Here is an 18869-nt window from a genome sequence, read left to right as displayed (position 1 = left end):
CCATATAACAGGGAAGAGGAAGAGGTCAACCAGGAACAATCCTCCTAACAGTATACTGACCATATAACAGGGAAGAGGATGAGGTCAACCAGGAACAATCCTCCTAACAGTATACTGACCATATAACGGGGAAGAGGATGAGGTCAACCAGGAACAACACCTCCTCACAGTATACTGACCATATAACAGGGAAGAGGATGAGGTCAACCAGGAACAACACCTCCTAACAGTATACTGACCATATAACGGGGAAGAGGATGAGGTCAACCAGGAACAATCCTCCTAACAGTATACTGACCATATAACAGGGAAGAGGATGAGGTCAACCAGGAACAACACCTAACAGTATACTGACCATATAACAGGGAAGAGGATGAGGTCAACCAGGAACAATCCTCCTAACAGTATACTGACCATATAACAGGGAAGAGGATGAGGTCAACCAGGAACAATCCTCCTAATGGTATACTGACCATATAACAGGGAAGAGGATGAGGTCAACCAGGAACAACACCACCTCCTAACAGTACACTGACCATATAACAGGGAAGAGGATGAGGTCAACCAGGAACAATCCTCCTAACAGTATACTGACCATATAACAGGGAAGAGGATGAGGTCAACCAGGAACAATCCTCCTAACAGTATACTGACCATATAACAGGGAAGAGGATGAGGTCAACCAGGAACAATCCTCCTAACAGTATACTGACCATATAACAGGAAAGAGGATGGCTCCACAGCAGATGAGGTCAACCAGGAACAGAACCTCCTCCTAACAGTATACTGACCATACAACAGGGAAGAGGATGAGGTCAACCAGGAACAACACCACCTCCTAACAGTATACTGACCATACAACAGGGAAGAGGATGAGGTCAACCAGGAACAATCCACCTAACAGTATACTGACCATACAACAGGGAAGAGGATGAGGTCAACCAGGAACAATACTCCTAACAGTATACTGACCATATAACAGGGAAGAGGATGAGGTCAACCAGGAACAATCCTCCTAACAGTATACTGACCATATAACAGGGAAGAGGATGAGGTCAACCAGGAACAATCCTCCTCCTAACAGTATACTGACCATACAACAGGGAAGAGGATGAGGTCAACCAGGAACAACACCACCTCCTAACAGTATACTGACCATACGACAGGGAAGAGGATGAGGTCAACCAGGAACAACACCTAACAGTATACTGACCATATAACAGGGAAGAGGATGAGGTCAACCAGGAACAATCCTCCTAACAGTATACTGACCATACAACAGGGAAGAGGATGAGGTCAACCAGGAACAATCCTCCTAACAGTATACCGACCATATAACTGAGAAGAGGATGAGGTCAACCAGGAACAATCCTCCTAACAGTATACTGACCATACAACAGGGAAGAGGATGAGGTCAACCAGGAACAATCCTCCTAACAGTATACTGACCATATAACAGGGAAGAGGATGAGGTCAACCAGGAACAATCCTCCTAACAGTATACTGACCATATAACAGGGAAGAGGATGAGGTCAACCAGCAACAATCCTCCTAACAGTATACTGACCATATAACAGGGAAGAGGATGAGGTCAACCAGGAACAATCCTCCTAACAGTATACTGACCATATAACAGGGAAGAGGATGAGGTCAACCAGGAACAACACCTCCTAACAGTATACTGACCATATAACAGGGAAGAGGATGAGGTCAACCAGGAACAATCCTCCTAACAGTATACTGACCATATAACAGGGAAGAGGATGAGGTCAACCAGGAACAATCCTCCTAACAGTATACTGACCATATAACAGGGAAGAGGATGAGGTCAACTAGGAACAATCCTCCTAATGGTATACTGACCATATAACAGGGAAGAGGATGAGGTCAACCAGGAACAACACCACCTCCTAACAGTACACTGACCATATAACAGGGAAGAGGATGAGGTCAACCAGGAACAATCCTCCTAACAGTATACTGACCATATAACAGGGAAGAGGATGAGGTCAACCAGGAACAATCCTCCTAACAGTATACTGACCATATAACAGGGAAGAGGATGAGGTCAACCAGGAACAATCCTCCTAACAGTATACTGACCATATAACAGGAAAGAGGATGGCTCCACAGCAGATGAGGTCAACCAGGAACAGAACCTCCTCCTAACAGTATACTGACCATACAACAGGGAAGAGGATGAGGTCAACCAGGAACACCACCACCTCCTAACAGTATACTGACCATACAACAGGGAAGAGGATGAGGTCAACCAGGAACAATCCACCTAACAGTATACTGACCATACAACAGGGAAGAGGATGAGGTCAACCAGGAACAATCCTCCTAACAGTATACTGACCATATAACAGGGAAGAGGATGAGGTCAACCAGGAACAATCCTCCTAACAGTATACTGACCATATAACAGGGAATAGGATGAGGTCAACAAGGAACAAAATCTCCTCCTAACAGTATACTGACCATATAACAGGGAAGAGGATGAGGTCAACCAGGAACAACATCTCCTCCTAACAGTATACTGACCATATAACAGGGAAGAGGATGAGGTCAACCAGGAACAATCCTCCTAACAGTATACTGACCATATAACAGGGAAGAGGATGAGGTCAACCAGGAACAATCCTCCTCCTAACAGTATACTGACCATACGACAGGGAAGAGGATGAGGTCAACCAGGAACAATCCTCCTAACAGTATACTGACCATACGACAGGGAAGAGGATGAGGTCAACCAGGAACAATCCTCCTAACAGTATACTGACCATATAACAGGGAAGAGGATGAGGTCAACCAGGAACAATCCTCCTAACAGTATACTGACCATATAACAGGGAAGAGGATGAGGTCAACCAGGAACAATCCTCCTAACAGTATACTGACCATATAACAGGGAAGAGGATGAGGTCAACCAGGAACAACATCTCCTCCTAACAGTATACTGACCATATAACAGGGAAGAGGATGAGGTCAACCAGGAACAATCCTCCTAACAGTATACTGACCATATAACAGGGAAGAGGATGAGGTCAACCAGGAACAATCCTCCTCCTAACAGTATACTGACCATACAACAGGGAAGAGGATGAGGTCAACCAGGAACAACACCACCTCCTAACAGTATACTGACCATACGACAGGGAAGAGGATGAGGTCAACCAGGAACAACACCTAACAGTATACTGACCATATAACAGGGAAGAGGATGAGGTCAACCAGGAACAATCCTCCTAACAGTATACTGACCATACAACAGGGAAGAGGATGAGGTCAACCAGGAACAATCCTCCTAACAGTATACCGACCATATAACTGAGAAGAGGATGAGGTCAACCAGGAACAATCCTCCTAACAGTATACTGACCATACAACAGGGAAGAGGATGAGGTCAACCAGGAACAATCCTCCTAACAGTATACTGACCATATAACAGGGAAGAGGATGAGGTCAACCAGGAACAATCCTCCTAACAGTATACTGACCATATAACAGGGAAGAGGATGAGGTCAACCAGGAACAATCCTCCTAACAGTATACTGACCATATAACAGGGAAGAGGATGAGGTCAACCAGCAACAATCCTCCTAACAGTATACTGACCATATAACAGGGAAGAGGATGAGGTCAACCAGGAACAATCCTCCTAACAGTATACTGACCATATAACAGGGAAGAGGATGAGGTCAACCAGGAACAACACCTCCTAACAGTATACTGACCATATAACAGGGAAGAGGATGAGGTCAACCAGGAACAATCCTCCTAACAGTATACTGACCATATAACAGGGAAGAGGATGAGGTCAACCAGGAACAATCCTCCTATCAGTATACTGACCATATAACAGGGAAGAGGATGAGGTCAACCAGGAACAACACCTCCTAATAGTATACTGACCATATAACAGGGAAGAGGATGAGGTCAACCAGGAACAATCCTCCTAATAGTATACTGACCATATAACAGGGAAGAGGATGAGGTCAACCAGGAACAATCCTCCTAATAGTATACTGACCATATAACAGGGAAGAGGATGAGGTCAACCAGGAACAACACCTCCTAACAGTATACTGACCATATAACAGGGAAGAAAATGAGGTCAACCAGGAACAATTCTCCTATCAGTATACTGACCATATAACAGGGAAGAGGATGAGGTCAACCAGGAACAACACCTCCTAACAGTATACTGACCATATAACAGGGAAGAGGATGAGGTCAACCAGGAACAATTCTCCTATCAGTATACTGACCATATAACAGGGAAGAGGATGAGGTCAACCAGGAACAACACCTCCTAACAGTATACTGACCATATAACAGGGAAGAGGATGAGGTCAAACAGGAACAACACCTCCTAACAGTATACTGACCATATAACGGGGAAGAGGATGAGGTCAACCAGGAACAATCCTCCTAACAGTATACTGACCATATAACAGGGAAGAGGATGAGGTCAACCAGGAACAATCCTCCTAACAGTATACTGACCATATAACAGGGAAGAGGATGAGGTCAACCAGGAACAACACCTCCTAACAGTATACTGACCATATAACAGGGAAGAGGATGAGGTCAACCAGGAACAATCCTCCTAACAGTATACTGACCATATAACAGGGAAGAGGATGGCTCCACAGCAGATGAGGTCAACCAGGAACAGAACCTCCTTCCACAGGGCGTACTCACTAGAGCCCTCCTCTGTAGACTCTATTATGATGTAGGCTACGTTGGCCAGAACCTGAGAGAGAGAGAGAGAGGGTGGGGGGGAAGAGAGAGAGAGAGGGTGGGGGGGAAGAGAGAGAGAGTGAGTGTCAAACTGGTGGAAGTTTGCCAGAGATGAAGAATACATCACTAAATCTGTCTCTGTCAGATCATTGGTTAACGAGTCGACTGTCACTTCCGCACCCCCCCAGGTGGGATGATGATATAACCCCCCCAGGTGTACCTGTAGAGGGATGACGATCATGAAGACCTTCTTCTCTTTGTCTGAGAGGATGTATTTAACGAAGGCCCAGCCAGTACCAATCAACGCCAGAGTGATGAACAGCAGAGCCCCCTTCAACCTGCACACAACACGTTAATACACACGTTATTACACACAACACGTTATTACGCACCACACGACACGTTATTACGCACCACACGACACGTTATTACGCACCACACGACACGTTATTACGCACCACACGACACGTTATTACGCACCACACGACACGTTATTACGCACCACACGACACGTTATTACGCACCACACGACACGTTATTACGCACCACACGACACGACATTACGCACCACACGACACGTTATTACACACCACACGACACGACATTACGCACCACACGACACGACATTACGCACCACACGACACGTTATTACGCACCACACGACACGTTATTACGCACCACACGACACGACATTACGCACCACACAACACGTTATTACGCAACACGTTATTACGCACCACACGACACGTTATTACGCACCACACGACACGACATTACGCACCACACAACGCGTTATTACGCAACACGTTATTACGCACCACACGACACGTTATTACGCAACACGTTATTACGCACCACACGACACGTCATTACACACCACACAACGCGTTATTACGCAACACGTTATTACGCACCACACGACACGACATTACGCACCACACGACACGTTATTACGCACCACACGACACGTTATTACGCACCACACGACACGACATTACGCACCACACGACACGACATTACGCACCACACGACACGTTATTACGCACCACACGACACGTTATTACGCACCACACGACACGACATTACGCACCACACGACACGTCATTACGCACCACACGACACGTTATTACGCACCACACGACACGACATTACACACCACACGACACGTTATTACGCACCACACGACACGACATTACGCACCACACGACACGACATTACGCACCACACGACACGTCATTACGCACCACACGACACGACATTACGCACCACACGACACGACATTACGCACCACACGACACGTCATTACGCACCACACGACACGACATTACGCACCACACGACACGACATTACGCACCACACGACACGTCATTACGCACCACACGACACGACATTACGCACCACACGACACGTTATTACACGACACGACATTACGCACCACACGACACGTCATTACGCACCACACGACACGACATTACGCACCACACGACACGTCATTACGCACCACACGACACGTCATTACGCACCACACGACACGTCATTACGCACCACACGACACGTCATTACGCACCACACGACACGTCATTACGCACCACACGACACGACATTACGCACCACACGACACGACATTACGCACCACACGACACGTTATTACACGACACGTTATTACGCACCACACGACACGACATTACGCACCACACGACACGACATTACGCACCACACGACACGACATTACGCACCACACGACACGTTATTGCGCACCACACGACACGTTATTACGCACCACACGACACGTTATTACGCACCACACGACACGTTATTACGCACCACACGTTATTACGCACCACACGTTATTACGCACCACACGTTATTACGCACCACACGTTATTACGCACAACACGTTATTACGCACAACACGTTATTACGCACAACACGTTATTACGCACCACACGTTATTACGCACAACACGTTATTACGCACAACACGTTATTACGCACAACACGTTATTACGCACAACACGTTATTACGCACAACACGTTATTACGCACAACACGTTATTACGCACAACACGTTATTACGCACAACACGTTATTACGCACAACACGTTATTACACACAACACGTTATTACACACAACACAACACGTTATTACACACAACACAACACGTTATTACACACAACACAACACGTTATTACACACCACGCGCGCGCATCAAAACGTAACAGGCGCACGTATCAAACCGTAACAGACGCGCGCATCAAAACGTAACAGGCGCACGTATCAAAACGTAACAGGCGCACGTATCAAAACGTAACAGACGCACGTATCAAAACGTAACAGACGCGCGTATCAAAACGTAACAGACGCGCGTATCAAAACGTAACAGGCGCGCGTATCAAAACGTAACAGGCGCGCGTATCAAAACGTAACAGACGCGCGTATCAAAACGTAACAGACGCGCGTATCAAAACGTAACAGACGCGCGTATCAAAACGTAACAGACGCGCGTATCAAAACGTAACAGACGCGCGTATCAAAACGTAACAGACGCGCGTATCAAAACGTAACAGACGCGCGTATCAAAACGTAACAGACGCGCGTATCAAAACGTAACAGGCGCGCGTATCAAAACGTACACACATCAATACTGCTTTACTCATTTCATATACACAGTTGAAGTCAGAGGTTGGAGTCATTAAAACTCGTTTTTCAACAACTCCACAAATGTCTTGTTAAACAAACTACAGTTTTGGCAAGTCGGTTAGGACATCTACTTTGTGCATAACACAAGTCATTTTCCCAACAATTGTTTACAGACAGATTATTTCACTTATAATTCACTTTATCACAATTCCAGAGGGTCAGAAGTTTACATACACTAAGTTGACTGTGCCTTTTAACATCTTGGAAAATTCCAGAACATTATGTCATGGCTTTAGACGCTTCTGATAGGCTAATTGACATAATTTGAGTCAACTGGAGGTGTACCTGTAGATGTATTTCAATACCTACCTTCAAACTCAGTGCCTCTTTGCCTGACATGGGAAAATCAAAAGAAATCAGCCAAGATCTCAGAAAAAGTCTGGTTCGTCCTTGGGAGCAATTTCCAAATGCCTGAAGGTACCACGTTCATCTGTACAAGCAATAGTACGCGTATAAACACCATGGGACCACGCAGCCATCATACCGCTCAGGAAGGAGACGCGCTCCGTACTTTGGTGCGAAAATTGCAAATCAATCCCAGAACAACAGCAAAGGACCTTGTAAAGATGCTGGAGGAAACAAATACAAAAGTATCTATATCCACAGTAAAACGAGTCCTATATCGACATAACCTGAAAGGCCGCTCAGCAAGGAAGAAGTCACTGCTCCAAAACCGGCATAAATAAGCCAGACTACGGTTTGCAACTGCACATGGGGACAAAGATCGTACTTTTTGGAGAAATGTCCTCTGGTCTGATGAAACAAAAATAGAACTGTTTGGCCATAATGACCATCGTTATGTTTGGAGGAAAAAGGGGGTGGCTTGCAAGCTGAAGAACACCATCCCAACCGTGAAGCACCGGGGTGGCAGCATCATGTTGTGGGGGTGCTTTGCTGCAGGAGGGACTGGTGCACTTCACAAAATAGATGGCATCATGAGGGAGGAAAATTATGTGGATATATTGAAGCAACATCTCAAGACATCATACAGGAAGTTAAAGCTTGGTCACAAATGGGTCTTCCAAATGGACAATGACCCCAAGCATACTTCCAAAGTTTTGGCAAAATGGCTTAAGGACAACAAAGTCAAGGTATTGGAGTGGCCATCACAAAGCCCTGACCTCAATCCTATAGAAAATTTGTGGGCAGAACTGAAAAAGCGTGTGCGAGCAAGGAGGTCTACAAACCTTACTCCGTTACACCAGCTCTGTCAGGAGGAATGGGCCAAAATTCACCCAACTTATTGTGGGAAGCTTGTGGAAGGCTACCCAAAATGTTTGACCCAAGTTAAACAATTTAAAGGCAATGCTACCAAATACTAATTGAGTGTATGTAAACTTCTGACCCACTGGGAATGTGATGAAATAAATAAAAGCTGAAATAAATCACTCTACTATTATTCTGACATTTCACATTCTTAAAATAAAGTGGTGATCCTAACTGACCTAAAACAGGGAATTTTTACTTGGATTAAATGTCAGGAATTGTGAAAAACAGAGTTTAAATGTATTTGGCTAAGGTGTATGTAAACTTCCGACTTCAACTGTATATACTGTATTTTAGTCAATGCCACTCCGACATCGCTCGTCCTAATATTTCTACATGTCATTACTTTTAGATTGTTGTGTATTGTTGTGTATCGTTGTGTGTCGTTGTGTGTCGTTGTGTATTGTTGTGTATTGTTGTGTATTGTTAGATACTATCGCAGCGTTGTAGCTTGGAACACAAGCATTTCGCTACACCTGAAATAGCATCTGCCAAACATGTGTATGTGACCAATAAAATGTGATATTTTACATACACTATGACACACACCCATTTTCTATACACACACAGATGTATCACCCCCCCCCCCCCACACACCCAACAGAACTATCACCCAGACTGAAATAGAAGTCAGACTGACAGGTGGGTAATGTAGTACATGACGGCCCATCCTTCTATGGGGTGTCCCTCCGTGTTGATGAAGTGGTAGTTGATCTGAGAGAGGAGAGGAACATTTTAGAGGATATTCCATTGTATATCACAGTCAATTGTAATTTAGTGGTGTCGGTGAGGTGGAGGATGTATGTGGAGGTCCGTGTGTGTGGGTTTCTCTGTGTGTGTGTGTCTACATGTGTGTCTGCTGTACTCACGCTGTGGAAGACCAGGGAGATGGACTTGGTGAAGGCCAGAGCTGCCATCAGCCAGTGGATCTTAAACACACTGTACCTACAGGACAGGAGAAGAGGGAGAGAGAACAAGAGAGAGAACAGGAGAGAATAGCAGAGGAGAAGAGAGAACAAGAGAGAATAGCAGAGGAGAAGAGAGAACAAGAGAGAATAGCAGAGAAGAAGAGAGAACAAGAGAGAATAGCAGAGAAGAAGAGAGAACAAGAGAGAATAGCAGAGGAGAAGAGAACAGCAGAGGAGAAGAGAGAACAAGAGAGAATAGCAGAGGAGAAGGGTTATAAACTGTTTACTGTGTGAGTTCCTATGTATTTTCCATATAAAACAATGGCTTGACTTTTGATATTACCCTAATAAAGTTTACAACTTTTGAAAAAGATTTGTTGTGGCTACTAGCCTCCTATACTGGAGGCCTACGATACCAAGGCAGCGCGGGAGGCCTACGATACCAAGGCAGCGCGGGAGGCCTACGATACCAAGGCAGCGCGGGAGGCCTACGATACCAAGGCAGCGCGGGAGGCCTACGATACCAAGGCAGCGCGGGAGGCCTACGATACCAAGGCAGCGCGGGAGGCCTACGATACCAAGGCAGCGCGGGAGGCCTACGATACCAAGGCAGCGCGGGAGGCCTACGATACCAAGGCAGTGCGGGAGGCCTACGATACCAAGGCAGTGTGGGAGGCCTACGATACCAAGGCAGTGTGGGAGGCCTACGATACGAAGGCAGTGCGGGAGGCCTACGATACGAAGGCAGTGCGGGAGGCCTACGATACGAAGGCAGTGCGGGAGGCCTACGATACCAAGGCAGTGTGCAGCAGCGCTCCAGACTGACAGTTGAACTTGAGGCGAGGAAGAATGTTTTAGTAACCAAAGTTACTCCTATAATTTCTGACCGAAGATTAACGAATTAGCCTTCTCCTGTACACCTATATGTAATAATGCATCATAAGTGTTTCTCCTGTACACCTATATGTAATAATGCATCATAACAGGTTGTTTCTCCTGTACACCTATATGTAATAATGCATCATAACAGTGGGTTTCTCCTGTACACCTATATGTAATAATGCATCATAAGTGTTTCTCCTGTACACCTATATGTAATAATGCATCATAACAGGTTGTTTCTCCTGTACACCTATATGTAATAATGCATCATAACAGGTTGTTTCTCCTGTACACCTATATGTAATAATGCATCATAACAGTGGGTTTCTCCTGTACACCTATATGTAATAATGCATCATAACAGTGGGTTTCTCCTGTACACCTATATGTAATAATGCATCATAAGTGTTTCTCCTGTACACCTATATGTAATAATGCATCATAACAGGTTGTTTCTCCTGTACACCTATATGTAATAATGCATCATAACAGGTTGTTTCTCCTGTACACCTATATGTAATAATGCATCATAAGTGTTTCTCCTGTACACCTATATGTAATAATGCATCATAACAGTTTGGGGGGTGGTTGTATTTATCAGTTACTTGTTTCTTGTACAAGAGTGTAATGGCAATGTGTTTGTTCATATCCCGACCCCCCCCCCCCCCCCAGACACACCCGCAGGGACTGGGGTCACGGCCAGGGAGACCATTGTCCAGCACCCCTGGAGCAAATGGGGTTAAGTGCCTTGCTCAACGGCACAGAGGCAGATTTTTAACGTTGTCGGTTGCGAGATTCAAACAAGCAACCTTTCGGTAAGTGTCCAAAACCCTCTAACCTTGAAGCTACCTGCCGCCCCCGTTTAGCAGACACAGTAGCCTGTCTACTGTCTATCTGACAAGGATACAGAAATGCATGTCAGGGTCGTAGCATGCCGCCGCCGTGTGTGTGTACCTGTGTGTGTGTGTGTGTGTACCTGTGTGTGTGTGTGTGTACCTGTGTGTGTGTGTACCTGTGTGTGTGTGTGTGTACCTGTGTGTGTGTGTGTACCTGTGTGTGTGTGTACCTGTGTGTGTGTGTGTACCTGTGTGTGTGTGTGTACCTGTGTGTGTGTGTGTACCTGTGCTTCAGCAGTGTGTAAACCCAGACCATGGCTATAATGAAGAAGACTCCAGCCATGAAGATGTAGAGACGAGGGAGAGGGATCTCTGCTGCTGACAGGTAACCTCCTGGGTTCTTCTCCGTCACCTCCACCTGGACACACACACACACACACACACACACACACACACACACACAATCAGAAAACACTAAGAAGTGAAAACACTAACAAGGTAATACAGAACACCACTCACGTTGAGAGTGTAGGGGCGGTTGTTGACTGGCAGAATGTTATCACAGTAGTGGAAGTCCAGGTTGTACAGGCCCTCATCCAACTGGCCAATCACCATGTGGAACTGTGGAGAGGGAGGGGCCACGGTCAGCTGTCACTCAAATAAAACACCCAGCAGTGTGAAGGTTGAACAATGTGTGGAAGACTAAAAGCTGTAGAAAAGTTGGAGAATTATTTGACAGTGTCTGTAAAAAGGTTGTTTTAAGGTTCTGGGGAAGACGTTTGAAGGTATTTAAAGGTTGTGTAAAGGTTGTGTAAAGGTTAGTGGACTCACGCTGAAGCTGTAGGAGCCATTGATTTTCTGCACATCCAGAGTCAGCCCGTTGATCCGCCCCACCTGGAGAAACATACAGTCCAGAAGTTACACACAGACAGAGACACACACACACACACACAGAGAGACAAACCGAGAGACACACAGAGAGACACACAGAGACACACACACACACACACACACACACACACACACACACACACACACACACACACACACACACACAAAGAGAAACCGAGAGACACACAGAGAGACACACACACAGACACACCTGCTTGGTAGGTTTTTTAGTCTCCATTTTGTCCAACTCCGGCTTTACTTTTTCTTCCTTGGGTTCTGGCTTTTCTTCCTCCTTCGTTCCCTCCTCTTTCTTCTCTTCCTCCTTCGTTCCCGCTTTCTTCTCTTCCTCCTTCGTTCCCGCTTTCTTCTCTTCCTCCTTCGTCCCCTCCTCTTTCAGCCCCTCTTTCTTCTCTTCCTCCTTCGTTCCCTCCTCTTTCTTCTCTTCCTCCTTCGTTCCCTCCTCTTTCTTCTCTTCCTCCTTCGTTCCCGCTTTCTTCTCTTCCTCCTTTGTCCCCTCCTCTTTCAGCCCCTCTTTCTTCTCTTCCTCCTTCGTTCCCTCTTTCTTCTCTTCCTCCTTCGTCCCCTCCTCTTTCAGCCCCTCTTTCTTCTCTTCCTCCTTCGTTCCCTCATTGACAGCCGCTCTTCTTCTCCTGGAACCTGAACACACAGCCAATCAGAAGACAGGACATAATGAATGTGAATAAACTCTAACCTTGATACTCTGTAGTCAGGTTATATATAAAGACAACACTACTCTGTAGTCAGGTTATATATAAAGACAACAGGTTATATAAAGACAACAGGTTATATATAAAGACAACACTACTCTGTAGTCAGGTTACATATGAAGACAACAGGTTATATAAAGACAACAGGTTATATAAAGACAACACTACTCTGTAGTCAGGTTACATATGAAGACAACAGGTTATATAAAGACAACACTACTCTGTAGTCAGGTTACATATGAAGACAACAGGTTATATAAAGACAACACTACTCTGTAGTCAGGTTACATATGAAGACAACAGGTTATATATAAAGACAACACTACTCTGTAGTCAGGTTATATATAAAGACAACAGGTTACATGTGAAGACAACAGGTTATATAAAGACAACACTACTCTGTAGTCAGGTTATATAAAGACAACAGGTTATATAAAGACAACACTACTCTGTAGTCAGGTTATATAAAGACAACAGGTTATATAAAGACAACAGGTTATATAAAGACAACACTACTCTGTAGTCAGGTTATATAAAGACAACAGGTTATATAAAGACAACAGGTTATATAAAGACAACACTACTCTGTAGTCAGGTTATATAAAGACAACAGGTTATATAAAGACAACACTACTCTGTAGTCAGGTTATATAAAGACAACAGGTTATATAAAGACAACACTACTCTGTAGTCAGGTTATATATAAAGACAACAGGTTATATAAAGACAACACTACTCTGTAGTCAGGTATATATAAAGACAACAGGTTATATATAAAGACAACACTACTCTGTAGTCAGGTATATATAAAGACAACAGGTTATATAAAGACAACAGGTTATATAAAGACAACACTACTCTGTAGTCAGGTTATATAAAGACAACAGGTTATATAAAGACAACACTACTCTGTAGTCAGGTTATATATAAAGACAACACTACTCTGTAGTCAGGTTACATATAAAGACAACAGGTTATATAAAGACAACAGGTTATATAAAGACAACACTACTCTGTAGTCAGGTTATATAAAGACAACAGCTTATATAAAGACAACACTACTCTGTAGTCAGGTTATATATAAAGACAACAGGTTATATAAAGACAACAGCTTATATAAAGACAACACTACTCTGTAGTCAGGTTATATATAAAGACAACAGGTTATATAAAGACAACAGGTTATATAAAGACAACAGGTTATATAAAGACAACACTACTCTGTAGCCAGGTTACATGTGAAGACAACAGGTTATATAAAGACAACAGGTTATATAAAGACAACACTACTCTGTAGTCAGGTTATATATAAAGACAACAGGTTATATAAAGACAACAGGTTATATAAAGACAACAGGTTATATAAAGACAACACTACTCTGTAGTCAGGTTACATATAAAGACAACAGGTTATAGAAAGACAACACTACTCTGTAGTCAGGTTACATATAAAGACAACAGGTTATATAAAGACAACAGGTTATATAAAGACAACACTACTCTGTAGTCAGGTTATATATAAAGACAACAGGTTACATATAAAGACAACAGGTTATATAAAGACAACACTACTCTGTAGTCAGGTTACATATAAAGACAACAGGTTATATAAAGACAACACTACTCTGTAGTCAGGTTACATATAAAGACAACAGGTTATATAAAGACAACAGGTTATATAAAGACAACACTACTCTGTAGTCAGGTTACATATAAAGACAACAGGTTACATAAAGACAACAGGTTATATAAAGACAACACTACTCTGTAGTCAGGTTATATAAAGACAACAGGTTATATAAAGACAACAGGTTATATAAAGACAACAGGTTATATAAAGACAACACTACTCTGTAGTCAGGTTATATATAAAGACAACAGGTTATATAAAGACAACAGGTTATATAAAGACAACAGGTTATATAAAGACAACACTACTCTGTAGTCAGGTATACATAAAGACAACAGGTTATATAAAGACAACAGGTTATATAAAGACAACACTACTCTGTAGTCAGGTATACATAAAGACAACAGGTTATATAAAGACAACACTACTCTGTAGCCAGGTTATATATAAAGACAACAGGTTATATAAAGACAACAGGTTATATAAAGACAACACTACTCTGTAGTCAGGTTACATATAAAGACAACAGGTTATATAAAGACAACAGGTTATATACAGACAACAGGTTATATAAAGACAACAGGTTATATAAAGACAACACTACTCTGTAGTCAGGTTATATAAAGACAACAGGTTACATATAAAGACAACGGGTTATATAAAGACAACAGGTTATATAAAGACAACAGGTTATATAAAGACACCAGGTTATATAAAGACAACACTACTCTGTAGCCAGGTTACATATGAAGACAACAGGTTATATAAAGACAACAGGTTATATAAAGACAACAGGTTATATAAAGACAACAGGTTATATAAAGACAACAGGTTATATAAAGACAACACTACTCTGTAGTCAGGTATACATAAAGACAACACTACTCTGTAGTCAGGTTACATATAAAGACAACAGGTTATATAAAGACAACAGGTTATATAAAGACAACACTACTCTGTAGTCAGGTTACATATAAAGACAACAGGTTATATAAAGACAACAGGTTATATAAAGACAACACTACTCTGTAGTCAGGTTATATATAAAGACAACAGGTTACATATAAAGACAACAGGTTATATAAAGACAACACTACTCTGTAGTCAGGTTACATATAAAGACAACAGGTTATATAAAGACAACACTACTCTGTAGTCAGGTTACATATAAAGACAACAGGTTATATAAAGACAACAGGTTATATAAAGACAACACTACTCTGTAGTCAGGTTATATAAAGACAACAGGTTATATAAAGACAACAGGTTATATAAAGACAACAGGTTATATAAAGACAACAGGTTATATAAAGACAACACTACTCTGTAGTCAGGTTATATATAAAGACAACAGGTTATATAAAGACAACAGGTTATATAAAGACAACACTACTCTGTAGTCAGGTATACATAAAGACAACAGGTTATATAAAGACAACAGGTTATATAAAGACAACACTACTCTGTAGTCAGGTATACATAAAGACAACAGGTTATATAAAGACAACACTACTCTGTAGTCAGGTTATATATAAAGACAACAGGTTATATAAAGACAACAGGTTATATAAAGACAACACTACTCTGTAGTCAGGTTACATATAAAGACAACAGGTTATATAAAGACAACAGGTTATATACAGACAACAGGTTATATAAAGACAACAGGTTATATAAAGACAACAGGTTATATAAAGACAACACTACTCTGTAGTCAGGTTATATAAAGACAACAGGTTATATAAAGACAACAGGTTACATATAAAGACAACGGGTTATATAAAGACAACAGGTTATATAAAGACAACAGGTTATATAAAGACAACAGGTTATATAAAGACAACACTACTCTGTAGCCAGGTTACATATGAAGACAACAGGTTATATAAAGACAACAGGTTATATAAAGACAACAGGTTATATAAAGACAACAGGTTACATAAAGACAACAGGTTATATAAAGACAACAGGTTATATAAAGACAACTACTCTGTAGTCAGGTTACATATAAAGACAACAGGTTATATAAAGACAACAAGTTATATAAAGACAACAGGTTACATAAAGACAACAGGTTATATAAAGACAACAGGTTATATATAAAGACAACACTACTCTGTAGTCAGGTTATATAAAGACAACAGGTTATATAAAGACAACAGGTTATATAAAGACAACAGGTTATATATAAAGACAACACTACTCTGTAGTCAGGTTATATAAAGACAACAGGTTATATAAAGACAACAGGTTATATAAAGACAACAGGTTATATAAAGACAACACTACTCTGTAGTCAGGTTATATAAAGACAACAGGTTATATAAAGACAACAGGTTATATAAAGACAACACTACTCTGTAGTCAGGTTATATAAAGACAACAGGTTATATAAAGACAACAGGTTATATATAAAGACAACACTACTCTGTAGTCAGGTTATATAAAGACAACAGGTTATATAAAGACAACAGGTTATATAAAGACAACAGGTTATATAAAGACAACAGGTTATATAAAGACAACAGGTTATATATAAAGACAACACTACTCTGTAGTCAGGTTATATAAAGACAACAGGTTATATAAAGACAACAGGTTATATAAAGACAACAGGTTATATAAAGACAACACTACTCTGTAGTCAGGTTATATAAAGACAACAGGTTATATAAAGACAACAGGTTATATAAAGACAACACTACTCTGTAGTCAGGTTATATAAAGACAACAGGTTATATAAAGACAACAGGTTATATAAAGACAACACTACTCTGTAGTCAGGTTATATAAAGACAACAGGTTATATAAAGACAACAGGTTATATAAAGACAACACTACTCTGTAGTCAGGTTATATAAAGACAACAGGTTATATAAAGACAACAGGTTATATAAAGACAACACTACTCTGTAGTCAGGTATATATAAAGACAACAGGTTATATAAAGACAACAGGTTATATAAAGACAACACTACTCTGTAGTCAGGTTATATATAAAGACAACAGGTTATATAAAGACAACAGGTTATATAAAGACAACAGGTTATATAAAGACAACACTACTCTGTAGTCAGGTTATATAAAGACAACACTACTCTGTAGTCAGGTTATATAAAGACAACACTACTCTGTAGTCAGGTTATATAAAGACAACAGGTTATATAAAGACAACACTACTCTGTAGTCAGGTTATATATAAAGACAACAGGTTATATATACAACACTACTCTGTAGTCAGGTTATATAAAGACAACAGGTTATATAAAGACAACACAACTCTGTAGTCAGGTTATATAAAGACAACAGGTTATATAAAGACAACACTACTCTGTAGTCAGGTTATATATAAAGACAACAGGTTATATAAAGACAACACTACTCTGTAGTCAGGTATATATAAAGACAACAGGTTATATATAAAGACAACACTACTCTGTAGTCAGGTATATATAAAGACAACAGGTTATATAAAGACAACAGGTTATATAAAGACAACACTACTCTGTAGTCAGGTTATATAAAGACAACAGGTTATATAAAGACAACACTACTCTGTAGTCAGGTTATATATAAAGACAACAGGTTATATAAAGACAACAGGTTATATAAAGACAACACTACTCTGTAGTCAGGTATACATAAAGACAACACTACTCTGTAGTCAGGTTACATATAAAGACAACAGGTTATATAAAGACAACAGGTTATATAAAGACAACACTACTCTGTAGTCAGGTTATATAAAGACAACAGCTTATATAAAGACAACACTACTCTGTAGTCAGGTTATATATAAAGACAACAGGTTATATAAAGACAACAGCTTATATAAAGACAACACTACTCTGTAGTCAGGTTATATATAAAGACAACAGGTTATATAAAGACAACAGGTTATATAAAGACAACACTACTCTGTAGCCAGGTTACATGTGAAGACAACAGGTTATATAAAGACAACAGGTTATATAAAGACAACACTACTCTGTAGTCAGGTTACATATAAAGACAACAGGTTATATAAAGACAACACTACTCTGTAGTCAGGTTACATATAAAGACAACAGGTTACATATAAAGACAACAGGTTATATAAAGACAACAGGTTATATAAAGACAACACTACTCTGTAGTCAGGTTATATAAAGACAACAGGTTATATAAAGACAACAGGTTATATAAAGACAACAGGTTATATAAAGACAACAGGTTATATAAAGACAACACTACTCTGTAGTCAGGTTATATATAAAGACAACAGGTTATATAAAGACAA

General features: G+C 41.3%; 1 protein-coding gene across 4 annotated transcripts in view; it reads right to left on the bottom strand.

Annotated features, from left to right (window-relative positions):
• Positions 1-18869, bottom strand: part of LOC139545748 (protein GPR108) — a 48526-nt gene that overhangs the window by 17641 nt on the left and 12016 nt on the right. For all 4 annotated transcript variants that reach the window (XR_011669128.1, XM_071353877.1, XM_071353857.1 and 1 more), the window contains exons 6-13: positions 12444-12889; positions 12173-12235; positions 11861-11962; positions 11626-11759; positions 9585-9660; positions 9356-9429; positions 4970-5087; positions 4632-4762 (exon numbers count right to left, since the gene is read on the bottom strand). Coding sequence is in view for 3 of the 4 variants with exons in the window: in XM_071353877.1 (XP_071209978.1) it covers positions 4632-4762; positions 4970-5087; positions 9356-9429; positions 9585-9660; positions 11626-11759; positions 11861-11962; positions 12173-12235; positions 12444-12889 (1144 nt within the window). In the remaining variant the exon portion in view is untranslated. The remainder of the gene's footprint in view (positions 1-4631; positions 4763-4969; positions 5088-9355; positions 9430-9584; positions 9661-11625; positions 11760-11860; positions 11963-12172; positions 12236-12443; positions 12890-18869) is intronic.

The sequence above is a fragment of the Salvelinus alpinus genome, chromosome 2, assembly GCF_045679555.1.
Source record: "Salvelinus alpinus chromosome 2, SLU_Salpinus.1, whole genome shotgun sequence".
In the NCBI taxonomy this organism is placed as follows: domain Eukaryota; kingdom Metazoa; phylum Chordata; class Actinopteri; order Salmoniformes; family Salmonidae; genus Salvelinus; species Salvelinus alpinus.
The sequence above is the reverse complement of the archived record's forward strand: the minus strand, read 5'-3'. Positions and strand labels throughout refer to the sequence as shown.